Source organism: Stenella coeruleoalba (assembly GCF_951394435.1).
Source record: "Stenella coeruleoalba genome assembly, chromosome: 5".
NCBI lineage: Eukaryota > Metazoa > Chordata > Mammalia > Artiodactyla > Delphinidae > Stenella > Stenella coeruleoalba.
The window spans coordinates 34,164,155-34,180,255 of NC_137150.1; the positions used below are offsets into that span (position 1 = coordinate 34,164,155).

The 16,101-nt window shown below is 36.5% G+C and overlaps 1 protein-coding gene across 6 annotated transcripts in view; it reads left to right on the forward strand.

Moving 5' to 3' along the window:
* Positions 1-16,101, forward strand: part of NPHP3 (nephrocystin 3) — a 52,190-nt gene that overhangs the window by 3,151 nt on the left and 32,938 nt on the right. For 5 of the 6 annotated variants that reach the window (XR_013828523.1, XR_013828524.1, XM_079922674.1 and 2 more), the window contains exons 3-13: positions 68-218; positions 1,935-2,087; positions 3,469-3,602; positions 5,011-5,171; positions 7,414-7,570; positions 10,363-10,437; positions 11,758-11,931; positions 13,877-13,980; positions 14,958-15,072; positions 15,329-15,472; positions 15,955-16,052. Coding sequence is in view for 4 of the 6 variants with exons in the window: in XM_079922674.1 (XP_079778800.1) it covers positions 68-218; positions 1,935-2,087; positions 3,469-3,602; positions 5,011-5,171; positions 7,414-7,570; positions 10,363-10,437; positions 11,758-11,931; positions 13,877-13,980; positions 14,958-15,072; positions 15,329-15,472; positions 15,955-16,052 (1,466 nt within the window). In the remaining 2 variants the exon portion in view is untranslated. Of the gene's footprint in view, positions 1-67; positions 219-1,934; positions 2,088-3,468; positions 3,603-5,010; positions 5,172-7,413; positions 7,571-10,362; positions 10,438-11,757; positions 11,932-13,876; positions 13,981-14,957; positions 15,073-15,328; positions 15,473-15,954; positions 16,053-16,101 lie in introns of those variants that run through there. The other variant, XM_079922677.1, reaches the window with a different exon arrangement.

The following is a 16,101-nucleotide window of genomic DNA, read 5'->3' on the forward strand; positions in this document are numbered from 1 at the left end:
TTAAAAGTTGCTGATACAATTTTTGATTATGGAAAACGGTTTCAAAATTAAAATCCTTCTTTTAAAGATTTTTAGGGAGACCAAGGAAAATGAAATTCAGGATTTATTGAGGGCCAAGCGAGAGTTGGAGAGTAAACTTCAGAGGCTACAGGTTCAGGGGATCCATGTATTTGATCCTGGAGAGTCTGATTCAGATGACAACTGTACAGATGTTACTGGTAAATTTATTTCCTATATATAATATTTTGAGATTTCAATATAGGTATAATGATTATAGAGCCAACTTTGAATCCTTTTACTTATAAGTAATTGCTGTTACAAATAGAGTTGCACTTTCTCTTTCTCAGTTGTTATGACAGCTCTTTTCTATGAAGTCCATGATGTAGAGGCTGAGGTTCCTTCTCTCTCATTGTTCTACCAACCTTAACCCATAGCTTTTCTCTCTCTGGTCTAAGCCCCTCTAAGTCCCAACATCACATCTACAATTTAGCCAGGGGAAGGGAGGGAATACCTTACTTTCCTTGAAAGCACAATCTGAAAGATATACAGATTACTCCTACTCAAACCCCATTGGCCAGAACTCTACCTAGGAAGATGGGAAAGTGTAATCATTAGTGGGAGAGCCATGTATCCACATAAAATTTGGGGTTGTATCACTAAAGGAAGAAGGGAAGAATGGATGTTGGAGGACAGTAGTCTATGTCACATTATTTTTCCACATAATTGATATATTCTTTACAACTATCAGAATATCTGCATAATATTTCACTGAGTGGTTTCCAATGCAGTTTTGTGAAATACTTTTAAAGTTTTTGTTTTACAATTAAACATAGAAAGTGTTTTTTCTAGAAATAAAGAAAAACTTGGAATCATAGACTGAAAGGGTCCACTGTGTTCCAAGGAAATAATAATGAAGTGTGATTGATTTTGAGAAATATTCTATTTTAAATGTGGTGGAAAAATGCAGTCACTCTACCATTTATTAAAAAAACTATAATTATATTCTTACAAACTGATGTATTTTGGAGTGAAATATGGCAACTAGCATCCTGGGACTTTTATTACTAACTTTTGAGAAAAAAAAGTGAAGTGATTCTTAATGGCATTAGTCCTCGTGATTATTTCAGTATTGACATATGTTAAAATGTACAGGGTTTCAAAACTATTATATTCTAATTCTCTTAGCAAGTTAATAAAAACGAGTTAATATTTCCTCATAGGTCTTTCTTCCTATTTCGATATAAACATGAAGAAGGAATGCTTGAGGGAATGTCACTCATTATTTGTCACCCACAAATAATAATCTCAGTTTTGCCAGAGATTTAGCCCAAATACCAGTTTACTTATGTTTAGTCAAGGATGCCATGAATTATTATTTATTAAAAAAAAATCAACGTGTTCATAAGTACCTATTGATTCAGACAATTTTTTTTGCTCTGAGAGGTTAAAGAAAATGTGCTCTTTACATCCTTAGCTTACATCCTAATGAATTACCAATATTAATTACTGGTGTGCTAGTAATAGTCTTCCTTTGAAATTCTTTCCTTCACATTTTACACTGATACCTAAATCATATAGTTAGGAATGTTTTTTAGAATTTTTTTGTTGGGGGGTGTTTTTAACTCCTCTCTGTTATTATAATTCTTTTGGTTATTGTATTCCTAATTTCTTTTCATCTTTCTCTTTTTAATCCCCTTTTTAAGTTTGAGGTGATAACCAGAATTATGTTAACCACCACCTTAGAACTTGCCAGAAGTTGGTGGCAAAGTACTTTCAAAATCATTGTTTTGATTTCAAAATCAAACTTTGAATATCTGTTGTATTTATAATATTGTTGTATTTTTTGCATTAGAAATCCATTGAATATATATGATAAGTTTTTGAAATTCCAATATAGTTTGGTTTTCATCAGATGAAATCTCTTGCTTTTACAGCTGCTGGACCCCAGTGCGAGTATTGGACTGGTGGAGCCTTGGGAAGTGAGCCCTCCATAGGGAGTATGATTCAGCTTCAGCAGTCTTTCCGGGGCCCTGAGTTTGCCCTTAGTTCTATAGATATAGAAGGACCCTTTGCTAACGTCAACAGAGGTAACACACGCCATTTGCCAATTACCTTGGTTAATGGTAGTGACTGTTTGTGTACTATAATCTTATGCTGGGAAAACTGCCATCAGCAGAGCATGAGACTTGTGTTCTGGGTGTCTTCCACTGTCAAACCATCATGTACTCGTGCTTGTCACTGGCCAGGAATGATGAAGTTAACATAATTCACATCAGGATCAGTTGGTGCCTCCCGGCCAGACTGGCCAATAGGTTCTAATAACTGAATTTCTGGTCTGAGTTCTCGGATATTTTAGTTGAGCGGTGAGAGCCTAATGTAGATTAACGGAAAAACAGTAGTGTTTAGTCTTCCCTCTGCATCTTTGATGGTGTTGAAGGTTAGAGAAGTTGTGGAGTAGAGTACAAAACTTCAGTTATATAATATAGTATTCTTATTCATTATCTTTTATATAATTTGGTATCGAAAACAGCTCTTAAGATCTGTTCAGAATTTCAATACCACCTCAGATCTGAAATGTTATAAGTAGCTCCACTCTTTTCTTAAAACTTTGAAATATAGGGACTTCCCTGGTGGCACAGTGGTTGGGAGTCCACCTGCCAATGCAGGGGACACAGGTTTAAGCCCTGGTCCAGGAGGATCCCACCTGCTGTGGAGCAACTAAAGCCAGGGCTGCTGAGCCTGTGCTCTAGAGCCCGTGAGCCACAACTACTGAGCCCACGTGCTACAACTACTGAGGCCCACGCGCCTGGAGCCCGTGCTCCATGACAGAGACAGGCCACTGCAGTGAGAAGCCCATGCACCACAACAAGGAGTGGCCCCTACTCACAGTGACTAGAGAGAGCCTTGCGTAGTGGCCAAGACCCAATGCAGCCAAAGATAAATAAATGAATAAATAAAATTTTTTAAAAACCTGAAATTATTTATCTATTAGCAAAATGAAAATTATTTTTTTAATTATGCATTTTGAATTAGTCAAATATGTCTTAAAATATTCATTCTCACTAACTATCTTTTGGTTATTTTTTGTACCGTTCTTGAACTTTCTTTTTGACTCAATGTATTTCAAAAATAATAAGTAGATAAAACTATAGGCCAGCCTGGGAATGTAGGCTCTCCTCAAGTAGCAAACTAATTGAACAGCCCATGTTGCCTAGTTCCCTGACATTTGACTGGAGCCACGGGTACCCCAGCAAAGACCACTGGTGACATTGATTGCTTTATGCCCCAGGATAGAATTTGAGGTTAGAGAACTGATTGCCTTCTGATAACTTATTCTAGAAGCTTTGTCGGTATTACAAGTGAGATCAGATGATGCCTGTTGTTTTCTTTCAGACTTTTGGGGAATCATCTTGTCAAATGTTTTCTAGTAATTATTTTTCGGGAACTTATGAGAAATTTTATTTTCAGATGACTGGGATATTGCTGTAGCTAGTTTATTACAAGTTACCCCCTTGTTTTCACATTCTCTGTGGAGTAACACTGTCAGATGTTACCTCATTTATACAGATGAAACCCAGCCCGAAATGGATCTTTTCCTTAAGGTGAGGGCATTTATAAATTCTGTATTCACTGATTTAAAATAAAGTTAATATTGTGTCCTGGTTATGATACTACTGATTGCCTGAACCAAGTAGTTTACTACCCACTAGATTATGTCTTAAAGAGTAGGAAGCATCTTGGGCTTTTCTTAAGAAAACGTCTTACTCAGTATTATCAGTATATTCAAATTAAGGCCTTAGAACTTTATGCTTTTGAAAACTTCATTACACGTTCTCCACAGTGTTTACGGCCCTTACTGATGGTGCCTGCTATAGTTAATACCTGCCAGCTCTATTCTTGAATCTGTTTCAGATTATGTCAAAATTTAATCCTTGTCATGGTTTTAAATTTTTTAAGGCAGCCATTGGGGTTAATCTAAGGCAGGGGTCAGCAAACTACAGCCTGTGGGCCAAATCTGGCCTGCAGTCTGTCTGTGTATGACCTAGAGCTAAGATTGGTTTTTACAGTTTTAAACGGTTGAAAAAAATCAAAAGAAGAAGAATATTTTGACATGAAAATTATATGAAATTCAAATTTTGGTGTCTATAAATAAAGTTATATTGGAACACAGCCACGTGCAATGTATTGTCTCAGGTTGCTTCTCACTAATGGCAGAATAAATTATGATGGAGACTAAATGGACCACAAAAACCTCTGCCAGAACAGCCAAGTTCTTAAGCTGTTATTAATTTGCCATCTGGCCCTTTACAGAAAAGTTTACCAACTACTGTTCTAACTGAATTTTAAATAAATATGCATGTCACATGCTATACCTGCTATATTAACATCATCCAGATTGTTGATTAATAAGTTCATTTAGCTTTCCTTTTTGATAATACTCAGTTTTGGTAAAAAGACAAAGTATTTTGAAAACCAAAGCTTCTACTCATTGAGTATAGGCTGTTCCCAAACACATGTTGAGGGAATTACTAACTTATTGCATAATAATAATCATCATACTAAGTGCCTTAATTTGTTATAGACCAACATATTTTTATATCTGTTTGCTTTAGTGTTCTAATATATCACGGCGGACACTTTTTACTATATAAATCTATGGATTTACATTTTTCACCCTATAACAATAAACAAAAGTCATTTGTAATAATAATAATAAATAACTACCAAAGCAAAATAGTCTAATACTTTACTCCTGTTGTTTTAGGTTTATTATGAGATAAATCATTTTCTGAGCTAGGAAACAGGAAAGTTGCTAAGCTATTACTATTTTTATTTTATAGAGAAACTTGCCTTTTCTCTTAAAGATTTTCTTTACGATGTGATCATATAATTTTTAAAGTTTTAAATCAGAGAATATACAACATAACCTTTTTGATTTTAAGTAGTATGAAGCTGACTAGATCTTTAGTTAAATAAGCTGTGCTTTCTTATGTTTTAATTTGTTTTTAGGACTATTCACCTAAACTTAAAAGAATGTGTGAGACAATGGGATATTTTTTCCATGCTGTGTATTTTCCAATTGATATTGAAAATCAGTACCTCACTGTAAGAAAATGGGAAATTGAGAAGAGTTCATTAGTTATCTTATTCATTCATTTAACCTTACCAAGGTAAGCTGAAAATTCTATAATTTATTATAGAAGTTAAGCTCATAAATAGAAATTGAGATTACCAGATGAACTTGAAAGATAAGTTCTAATTGCATTCTTACAATCAAAAACAATCCATGAAATTCAGTAAATTCTATGACTTTTAATATGTGAATAAAATAAAAAATTAAAAGTTTCACGCTGTTAGGCTTGTTAATAGGTTATAAGATTAACATCATTAATGTAAAGATCATTTTAATCAGACGTCAGCAACCTATGGCCCTCAGGTCAAATCCAGTCAGCCACCTGTTTTTATAAATAAAGTTTTATTGGAGCCCAGGTATGGTCATTCATTTATGTATCGTCTACAGCTGCTTTCACACTACAACAGCAGAGTTGAGTATTTCAGCAGAGACTGTATGGCCCACAAAGCCTGAAATGTTTACTAGCTGACCCTTTACAGAAGAAGGTGGTGACCCCTGATTTCAATAATCAGCATTAACCTTCATTATTTTCTTTCTTCAGATACAGATTGAGAGGCACTTGAACACTTGCATAGGTGTTAAATCATATTTTTAATTCTCTGAGGAGCTAACTACTTAAATCCAGTAAAGTGAGCAGTTTTCTTATAATGTGAAATATAATCACATCAATGAATCTAGTCTGCAAATGAAGCTTTTTTTTTTTGTTACCAGTTAGATATATAGATAGAAGACAAAGTAAGATAGATAGGAGGTTAAATAAGAAGTTAATTTTTCTTTCTATATTTTCTATCTGATTGGATTTAATCCTTCCAAAGCATTTTTCTCTTTTTATTGAGGACCAACTCTGACTTTAACTGTGTTTGGAAGTGTTTGGAGCCCTAAGCTTTATGAGAGTTCCTGCAATATAACCTATCATTGATCCTTAAGACTCTACCCGGAGACCAGGTGGCCAAGGAGCTACGTGGTCAAGGAACCTTTTCCCAAAATAAGTTTAAGGATTCCTTCAACTTGATTTCCTTTAGTTGGAGTCCTTTACCTCCCCTTCCCTCTTTTATTTTCCTGTTTTGTTTTTATATTAAGAATATATCTGGGGCTTCCCTGGTGGTGCAGTGGTTGAGAGTCCGCCTGCTGATGCAGGGGACACAGGTTCGTGCCCCGGTCCGGGAAGATCCCACGTGCCGCAGAGCGGCTAGGCCCGTGAGCCATGGCCGCTGAGCCTGCGTGTCCGGAGCCTGTGCTCCGCAACGGGAGAGGCCACAACAGTGAGAGGCCTGTGTACTGCAAAAAAAAAAAAAAAAAAAGAATATATCCTGTTTTATTCTTTAATATCTAGGTAGTATTTTATCTTAGGTGATAGTATATCTCACTTGTTGTTTTTCTCTTGTTAATGCTTTAATCCTTAAAACCATGTTGTTTTTTCTTTCTGTTTTCTTCTTTTTGCTTTTTTTCTCTGTTTCGTATTGGGGCTGGTATTTTAGTTTTTTACGCAAATTCTGAATCATATAATGGCTTTCCCCTGTATACACACAGTAATTTGCCTTTCTAGACAAACTTTCATTTAATGCTTTTTAGAAAGGGGAATTGTTTAGTTTTCCTTGTGGTGTAGAAAACACTAGTAGGTTATTTGAAGATTTTTCTGGAATTTAAATAGGAATGGTACAAACTGTAGTTACAGTACATTGAGCATAGTTAGAATTTTTTTTTAACCTTTACCACAGTCAAGATTTTAATAGCTATCTAACCTTCCCCATCTGCCTCTGGATCTTTCTTACAGTGTATCTGGGGTATAAGGATTCAGATCATTTATTGAATGAGTAGAGGCTAAAGGATTAGAGAAGAGAAAAATCTTGAAACCTTGAAGCTGATGATTTTTGTGTTTTAACTTGAAATTATATAATTGTGAATAGAATTAGGTTTTCCATTTATTTGCAAAGTCTCATGAGCATGGACCATTATTTTGAGCAATGTTTAACAGTATTTTTGAGAAGTTTTTTTTAAATTAGATTTTAAAATATTAAAATTATGTATGCTTTAAAATTTAATTTATTGTACCTACTCTCATTGTCTGCTAGTGAATATATTATACTTTAATATTGACACTAAGCTAGAACAGAGCTATAAAAACAACCATTTTTGGAAAGTTTCGCTTATTCTGCAGCGGGGCCTTTTCTGGCCACTTGTCATTGTAGTAAATCCCCCTTCTTGGCACTTAGGTTAATTGACTAACTGTGTGCTGCTACAGTGCAGCATAGCACAAGAAATACTGATTTCCAATCTAGCCTGTTATTGGAAGACTGTGAAGAAGCTTTTCTGAAAAACCCTGAAGGCAAACCACGATTAATTTATCATCGTTTGGAAGATGGGAAAGTCAGTTCTGACTCTGTCCAGCACCTGATTGATCAAGTTTCTAACCTGAACAAGACCAACAAAGCCAAGGTAAAATTCATAGGTTTTTTTTAAGAACCTATGCTTGGCAGAGAGAGGCGCTGGCGTGTTTGGGGAGAGGAAGGAAGCCAGCGGGGCTGGAGCAGAACGAGTGAGGGGACATAAGTAGGAGCGGTCATCGGGGCCGATGCTGAAGAACCTTGTTTTTTTTACTTAGAGTGAGGTGGGGAGCCATTGAAGGATTTAACCAAAGAGGAAGAATTGACTGTGTTGAGAATCGACTGTGGTTTGGAGGGAAGGTAGTGGGATAGGGCAGAGGTGGAGAGCTGTTGCCGTCATCCAAATGAGAGATGCTGGTGGCTTAGACCAGGGTGGTGGTAGAGGATGTGATAAAAAGCAGTAGGGGGCTTCCCGGGTGGCACACTGGTTGAGAGTCCGCCTGCTGATGCAGGGGACACGGGTTCGTGCCCCAGTCCGGAAAGATCCCACGTGCCACGGAGCGGCTGGGCCCGTGAGCCATGGCCGCTGAGCCTGCGCGTCCGGAACCTGTGCTCCGCAATGGGAGAGGCCACAACAGTGAGAGGCCCGCGTACCGCAAAAAAAATAAAAAATAAAGCAGTAGGATTCTGGATAAATTTTGACAGAGCCAATAGATTTCCTAACAGATTAGTTGTGGACTATGAGAGAAAGAGAGGCATCAACAGCAATATGTGCCTCAAAAGTGTATGATCTGTAGTGGATAAATCAGAATCTCTACTGTGCTTTTTTCCCAAGCACAGAGTCCTTCTATCTATTATTGACCAAGGATTAGTGTAAGGAGGAGCCTTTTCATGGTAACCTTTCCTGAAAGCATTGGGAAAAGCCAAAAACTGATGATGAGTAGAAGGATTTGATCATCCCTAGATGCGTGGTAGGATATATTTTAGAATAGAGATTACAGGCTTTGCATTACTAACTTGGTAAATGTTTAATGTAAATGTTTATAGTAAATGTTTATAGTTAGTGTTAAGAATACAATCAAAAACAACCCTAGGATTTTGACGAAGTTTCTGTTTCTCTATGCCTAGCCAGAAAATAAGATCAAATATGAATACAGGCATTTTTCTTGAGGCCAGCATAACATAGTGAAGAGTCTAAGACAAGAGTACATTTTTATTACAGTTAATCTCCAGAGCCATTTCATTCTTTGTTTGAATTATTTTAGTACCAGCCTAGTTCACTAGGTGCCACGACGAAAGATATTAATCTTTATCTTTTTTCTATTTATTCTATAAATATTGCTTTTAAAAATTAGTATACTAGAGGATGAATTTTTTTATATAGGTGTCAAATAAGATCCCTCTACTATGATTATAAATTTAAATGTAGCAAACTTCTTTGCTTTATTGGCATAAAGATGGATTTTGAAGGTTATGTGTATTGAATGGTACAGAATACATAAGATGAAATTAAAGTAGCTGTTTAACTCGTGTGTGTGTGTCAATGTGTTGGCATGCATACGTGTGTATACACATGTGTACGTGTGTATATGTGTATATGTGTGTGTGTTTACAAAAAAAAACATGACCTTTATTCAGGACATCAAGAGAAGGGACACTCAGCAGAGTGATTAAAACAATAAAGGCTGGTGTTGGGCTTTTCCCAGCTTTGGAATGTTCATACCCACAAAGGTGAATTGATTAGCAAGGTATCCACAAGTTCCTACCTGAAGCAGAAGTGTGAGAATTCAGCCATTGGAATTTTCCTGAAAAAAGACCATTCCTTTCACCCTGGGCCAAGCCCCCCAGCCAAGCAGGGGAGGAACTGAGAGTGACAGTTGGGGCGGCGGTGGGGGGATTGCCTTGTCCTCTGTACCAGCTCCCCGACCTGTCCCCCAAGTGAAGGTCGTGGAGCTTCCCTCCGCCTTGGCACGTGGCTCCTCCCCCCACCACTCCTCTGGATCATTCCATAAGTAACCCACAGATTTGTTGAGCACCTACTGTGTGCCAGGCCCCAGCCCACAGGGGAAAGCAGAGGGGGTCCCATTGTCTCCCACAAATGAAAGGTTGGTTCCCTCTGACCACTACAACCTGGGACCCCAACCCTTCCATATTTCCTCAGGTTACCCTGGTTACCCTTCCGAAACAAACAGGCAGAAAGCAAGCACTATTCAGGGAGGGCTTTTATATGAACCTATGTGTTCAGGTTATAGGACAAGAAGAAAAAAATAAAAACTATTTCCCCCAAGGCTGTGAGCTGAAAAGAATCAAGCCAAACTTAGGAACATTTTCCACACTCTCTGCTCCACATGATAAAGTTTATTTCTGTTTGCGTCCAAGTGCTGGCAGGGACAGAGGCTCCATGGCCTCACTATGCACCGTGGGGTCGCAGACGCTGCTACCAGGGCCCCAGCACACACCATCCCACCTATCTGGTTCCTTAACAGGTTCCTGCTGTCACATGTCAAAATGGGCAGGTGTGTGCATCATCCAGACCAAAGTGGACTTTCAGTGGTGACACCAGGTTCTGGACAGAGTTTTGGTATCACCAACTCCAGTCACTTTCTCAGATGGACACATAAGCAAAACAGAAAGCATACTTTTTGTTTTATTTGCAACATTGTTCACACTAAATCCGTTGTGTGACCTTAGACGAGTTTTTTAACTTGCCTCAGTTTCCTCTTCTATGAAATGGAGAGAATAACAGTGCCTCCCTCGTAGGGTTGTGAGGGTAAATGAGCTAATATATGCAAAGTACTTAGAACAGTTCCTAACATATAATCACTCTAAAAGTGTTTACCGCCCCCTCCTCCTCCTGTTAGTCTTGTTTTTTTCTTGTTGTTAAACTTCTTTTTTTCCCCCCAGATCATTGATCACTCAGGAGATCCTGCAGAAGGAGTCTATAAAACCTATATTTACGTAGAAAAGATAATTAAACAGGTAAATGTGCATTCCCTGTAAGATTTCTGCTCAAATATCTTAAGAGTGATTTCAATAAAATTGGGTTTTCCAGAGAAAATCCCGTATTTGGTTTTTTTTGAAAACAATACCGGGGTAAAGTGCCCTCTTTTCTGGCAAGAGTCCATCTGGTGGTATTATTGTGTTATTCCCAGTACCATGTATCTGTATCTCTCAGTTGTCTCACAAACGATTTGATGTTTTAATATCCGTTAAGTATAAAATGGATTACAAAAGTGGTAGGTAAAAAGGAAGTATATGAGGGATAATGTTCACCGTATTCGACAGAGAGTCTGCTTAGATTCTGTGTGCACCTTGAGTTTTTGTATATTAGAAAAATCTGTCTTGAATTTTTCTACCACATTATCCCCCTAGCAATAGAGAGGGGTGAAAACACACCTCTAGGTGTCTGAGATCATGGATCACAGAGGTGTCTCAAACTGAAAGTTTCTATGATGTCTCAGTATTATCTTGAAACTTTATGTGAATTATATATTCTGCTTGATGTTTACCTGTCCTTTTTTACTATTAAAAATCATTTAAAATTATGTATCAGCAAAAATTCTAATAATGATAAGAAAAAGAAAAATAATTCCCTATCTTCAAGTAAAATGGGCACCAGATGTTTAGCTTGTGTTTATCCTTACCTGCTGGCCCCTCCCTCAGGGTACCAGGGACCCTATTTGAGAAGTAAGGGATTAAATTGCTTTTTTAAATTAACTTGTGTTACAAGTATGCAGATTTGTTATCAGAGAAAAAGAGTGAGCCCCAAAATAAGATGAATTGAACAGAGTAAATGGCAGTAAGTGAAAATGGACATATTGACCAACTTTACCATTTGTAGGACAACATATTTTCAGTGATTAATATAAAGACTAGACATCATAGCAGAGATATTTGATATCAAGAAACCCCATCTTAGTAATTAAATGCTTGTAAAAATGTAAAGCAGCATATTTCTTAGACATTAGCACGGTCTTTAAAATTGTTCACCAGCCAGATATAACCAAAGATACTGTGTAACATTTTTCAGAAACCAGATTGCCTCTAACTTTATTTTTAATGAATGAGAGTGGTGTTTGTTTTTATTATTTTAATATTTCTTTACTTCTTTTCTTTATTTTTAAACTATTGCTTATTTTTATAGTTATAAATTGATCCCTGGAGGTACCATACAAAGGCCATAGGTTTGGGCTTGCCCTCCGAGGTAGGTGAGGGCCACGTTAGGCCTGTGTGCTGACGATACTGTACAAGGTCTTCACTTCCTTTGTTTGCTTTTGTGTGCTTGCTCTTGGTGTTCAGGACATCCTGGGCTTTGAAACTACAGACCTGGAAACTAAGGATTTGGGCAGTGAAGATTCTATTCCAGAAGAAGATGATTTTGGTGATGTTCTGTGGGACATACATGATGAACAAGAGCAAATGGAAGCTTTTCAGCAGGCTTCAAATTCAGCCCATGAGTTGGGATTTGAGAAAGTAAGCATTTGGAGTATTGTTCCAACAAAGATGAGTTACTGCTTAAAGGCTGTATCATAATTGTGGTTTCACCTAGTTATAGTCAAGGTTGAGGATTGTGTTAGTATCTGCCCTCATGGCTTAATTATCCATGTTGAGACATGTGCTTAGGTTTGTATCATATGAAAGATGTGTGAGATTCAAATATACTTATGAATATCAAACATGTTTAGTTACAGATTAGGATTTATCAACTACATGTTTATTATGCTACCATTTGCAATTCACCAGACCAAGTTTAGGATACCTAGGAAACTTGATAAAAATAGGAAGGCTCTCTATTGTTCCAATTCTTGGAGGAATCAAAATATCAAACATTCAGAAAACAAAGCAGAGTAGTTAATGCAGTAGGCAGGTCAGTCCTTCAGCATCCTTAAACATCTAAGCAAATAAACAAAACTAGAAGTGCACAAAGAATCTGTGTTCAAGTTCAAAAATACTTAATAATATTTTAAAATTAATATAAGAACTAATATCTTGAAGAATATTACAGTAGCTGTCACAGCTGTATTTTTATAGGATTTTTAATGACTTTCATAATTTAGACTGTCAGTGTTTATGTCCTGGTTCCACCATTTCCTCACTATGGATTTTGATCAAGTTACTTAGCTCTAAACTTTGACTTTCTTGTCTGTAAAATGAGGATAATTAATAACACCTATCTCACATGGTTGTTTGGGGTTCTAAATCAGGTCATGCACATAAAGCACTTGGCACGGTACCTGGCATATGGTAAATGTTAAATTGTTGTCATTTTATAAGAGAGGAATTGCTATCACTATTTTATTATATAAATGAAGGACCTAAGGTCCAGATTATAGTTTGCCTAAGAGCATACAGGGTGTAGATTGCAGTTGTGAGATTTTAACCTAGGTCTTCTGGCTCCAAATCCTATGCTTTCTTCTATGGCAAGGGGTCTTAATGTGGGAAACATGGGTCTATAAATGGGCTTTAGTTGGGACCACGAACTAAATTGTTAGGATTTACAAGGTCATAAATCAATTAAGCCCTTTTCTTCTTGAGAAGTATCATTTCTATGAGAAATATTTGAATTCCTGGGGAATATGATATGACAAACAGAAAAATTGATAGAAAAACTATACCAAGTAATTATTTATTGTAGTTGCTGGAAATTTCTGCTACCCTAAAGCTCGCATAAACTACTTATTACACATTCTTTTGATTCCTCATCAGCTATCATTTAGACCACTGGTACACTTAATAAACATCCTAACCCCCAAGATGACTTTGGAAACTCCTTTATAACGACTGAGATATTTCAGTTTTCTGAGCATGTCCTTTTCAGCTCTGAACGAGGTTTTCCTATCTGGGGAAAGCCTAGGAAATAGGAGTTCTCAGACTTTGCATGGAACACATGCAGTTTCAGAAAGATCTCAGGTGTCCTAGCTTGGTTCTCAGTAGCATGTTGGGAGACTCCAAGGCCCCAGACAAGACCCTCTCTTGTTTCTCTGGAAACTGAGACAGGACAGGTATTCTTCTGGACAGGTGTTCTTCTGACCAGGAGATGTAGGATGCCTGCTGGTGCCCTCAAGGCCACCTGTGGTACTTTCCATGGTTCAGGAACTTGGGGTAATGCAGTAGTCTCTCTGCAGCATTCTGCAGGACATCTGAATGGTGCAAAGCCCCATGGGGATCTGAAAGGTTGCCCCTCATCCATTAATACTATGGTAGGAGAAATTGGGGCCCATTCTTAGTTTTACTACTTTGGACATATTTAACCAGCCATAAAAATAAGCAGTTATGAGGGTGCTATTGATTAAAAGTAGATTTCATTTTTTCATGCAGCTTTTCTCCACTGATTTCAGAGGATAATCAGAAATTGACTCTATTTAGTGTTCTAAGAGGCATGTTCTTTTTCACAATTTAAATTCATTTTTATTTCTAGTATTACCAGCGCCTTAATGATCTAGTGGCAGCACCAGCACCAATTCCACCCCTTCTTGTATCTGGAGGACCAGGCTCTGGAAAGTCCCTTCTTTTATCAAAGTGGTATGATTCAGTGCAATTAAATTGTTATCGTTGTCATCATTTGAATTACTGAGCTCGTTCAACAAAATGAATTATTGGATGTCTACCTTGCTACAGGGCCTGTACTGAACATTAAAAAAGCAAAAAGAGTAATATAACAGACTCATGCCCTGAGATATATACAATTTGAAAGTTAGAGAGAAGATACAGAATGAGAAAGGAATAGGAAATGTGAGCATTTGTGATTGTGTACATAAATTATGTAGTTCAGAGCTAAGGGAGTGGTCACTGTGGCATGGAGTTAGGTGAATTATAGAGGGCATGTGCCTTTATTTTCAATTACTGGCTTCATCGTAAAAGTTTCATTGGGATTTTAAATATTTGAAACAAGACAAAGACTGACTATTTAGAGTGGAATAAATCATAAAGAATATCAAAATAAAGGATAATCTTTACTATGAATGCAAACTAGTTCTTCAAATTATGGACTAAGGTTCATATAAGCTAATAAACTCTTAGTTTTATTTTAGTTCATCATATTATTGAAAAACAAGTGGTAAGACCATTTCCTTTCACTTATAGTTATTATTTACATTGAGGAGTTGGTGTATGTTGTTTCCTTTTTATTGCCCTGTTATTCAGAGTTATGTTTGGAAATACTATTTTTGTACTTAACAAAGAAACTTCCTTTTTCCTTTAATAACATACTTGTAATTAAAGGTTAATGCTCATTTTACTAATACTTTAACCTCAAATGTATAGTGTTTTGGTTTATGTTAGTAACACCAATTTGTAATTAAAATGAAGCTATAATTTTTAATGGTTTATTTAAAAGAATCTAAAAGTGGTGTAAAAATGGAAATTTCCCGTATTAATTCAAAATTGACTGACCATGTAATTACTAACAGGTAGCATTTGATGCTTAATGTATTGTGAATTCTTTTTTTGTTGACCGTAAAGGAGCTTCATCAGTCTTATAAAAGATCTTTTTCTTTCAGGATTCAGTTACAACAGAAGAATTCCCCTAACACACTAATTCTTTCTCATTTTGTGGGGAGGCCCATGTCAACCAGCTCAGAGTCTTCCTTGATTATTAAACGACTGACTCTAAAGGTAGAAAAATACACCATCTTTTGGAGTTATCAGAAATTTTATTTAGATTCAGAAGTTGTCAGGCCTGAGTACCTGATGATAAACCAATTTTCAGTATTACACATTTGTTTTGGTTTTGCATAAGGTTAAAAATTATACTCAATGCAGCTGGGTCCTTTTGGTGACAATTTTGGTTTAAAATGCAGAGACAGAAATACTTCTCACCAGTTGTGATACAGTGTAGCTACTTTAATTTGCATGTGTTCTCACCTTGTAGTTGATGCAGCATTCTTGGTCAGTATCTGCTCTGACATTGGATCCTGCTAAGCTTCTGGAAGAATTTCCACATTGGCTGGAAAAACTCTCTGCCCGTCATCAAGGCAGCATCATCATCATTATTGATTCTATAGATCAAATTCAGGTATGTTTTCACTTTTTAACCTATTGATATACTCAGAAAGAGACAAAAATATTTGTAGTGACTATAGCAAACATTTAAATCATGTTTGTGAGAAGAAAATGTTGATGTTGTTTCTTTTATTTCTGCTTAATTTCTAGAGAGGAAGCATGTAGATAAAATATATATATATATATATGCCAGTAGTTGCTAGTATCTTATTGGGAAGGACAAACTGTATTTTCACAATTAGCAAATATTGTTCATTTTGACATGGTTTTAGGGCCTTGACATTTCCTTACATGCCCAGAATTCAGATCAGTGATAGTAGTGTTTTGCCACTTGTTCTTCTAATATTCTGAGATAAATCATCCAAAAAATAAGATTTTATCCTTAATAATAATGAGAAATTTAATGAGAATTTCAGTTTACTTGGGGATCTGTTATTGGGTTGCTTTTGAAATATTTTGAATTAATAGATGGAATTTTGTTTTTATATTTTTAAGCAAGTTGAAAAACACATGAAATGGCTGATAGATCCACTGCCAGTGAATGTAAGAGTAATTGTTTCTGTGAATGTGGAAACATGCCCTCCAGCATGGAGGTAAGTGCTAAATTTAATTCTTTCAGATTACATGAACTTTTTAAAGTAT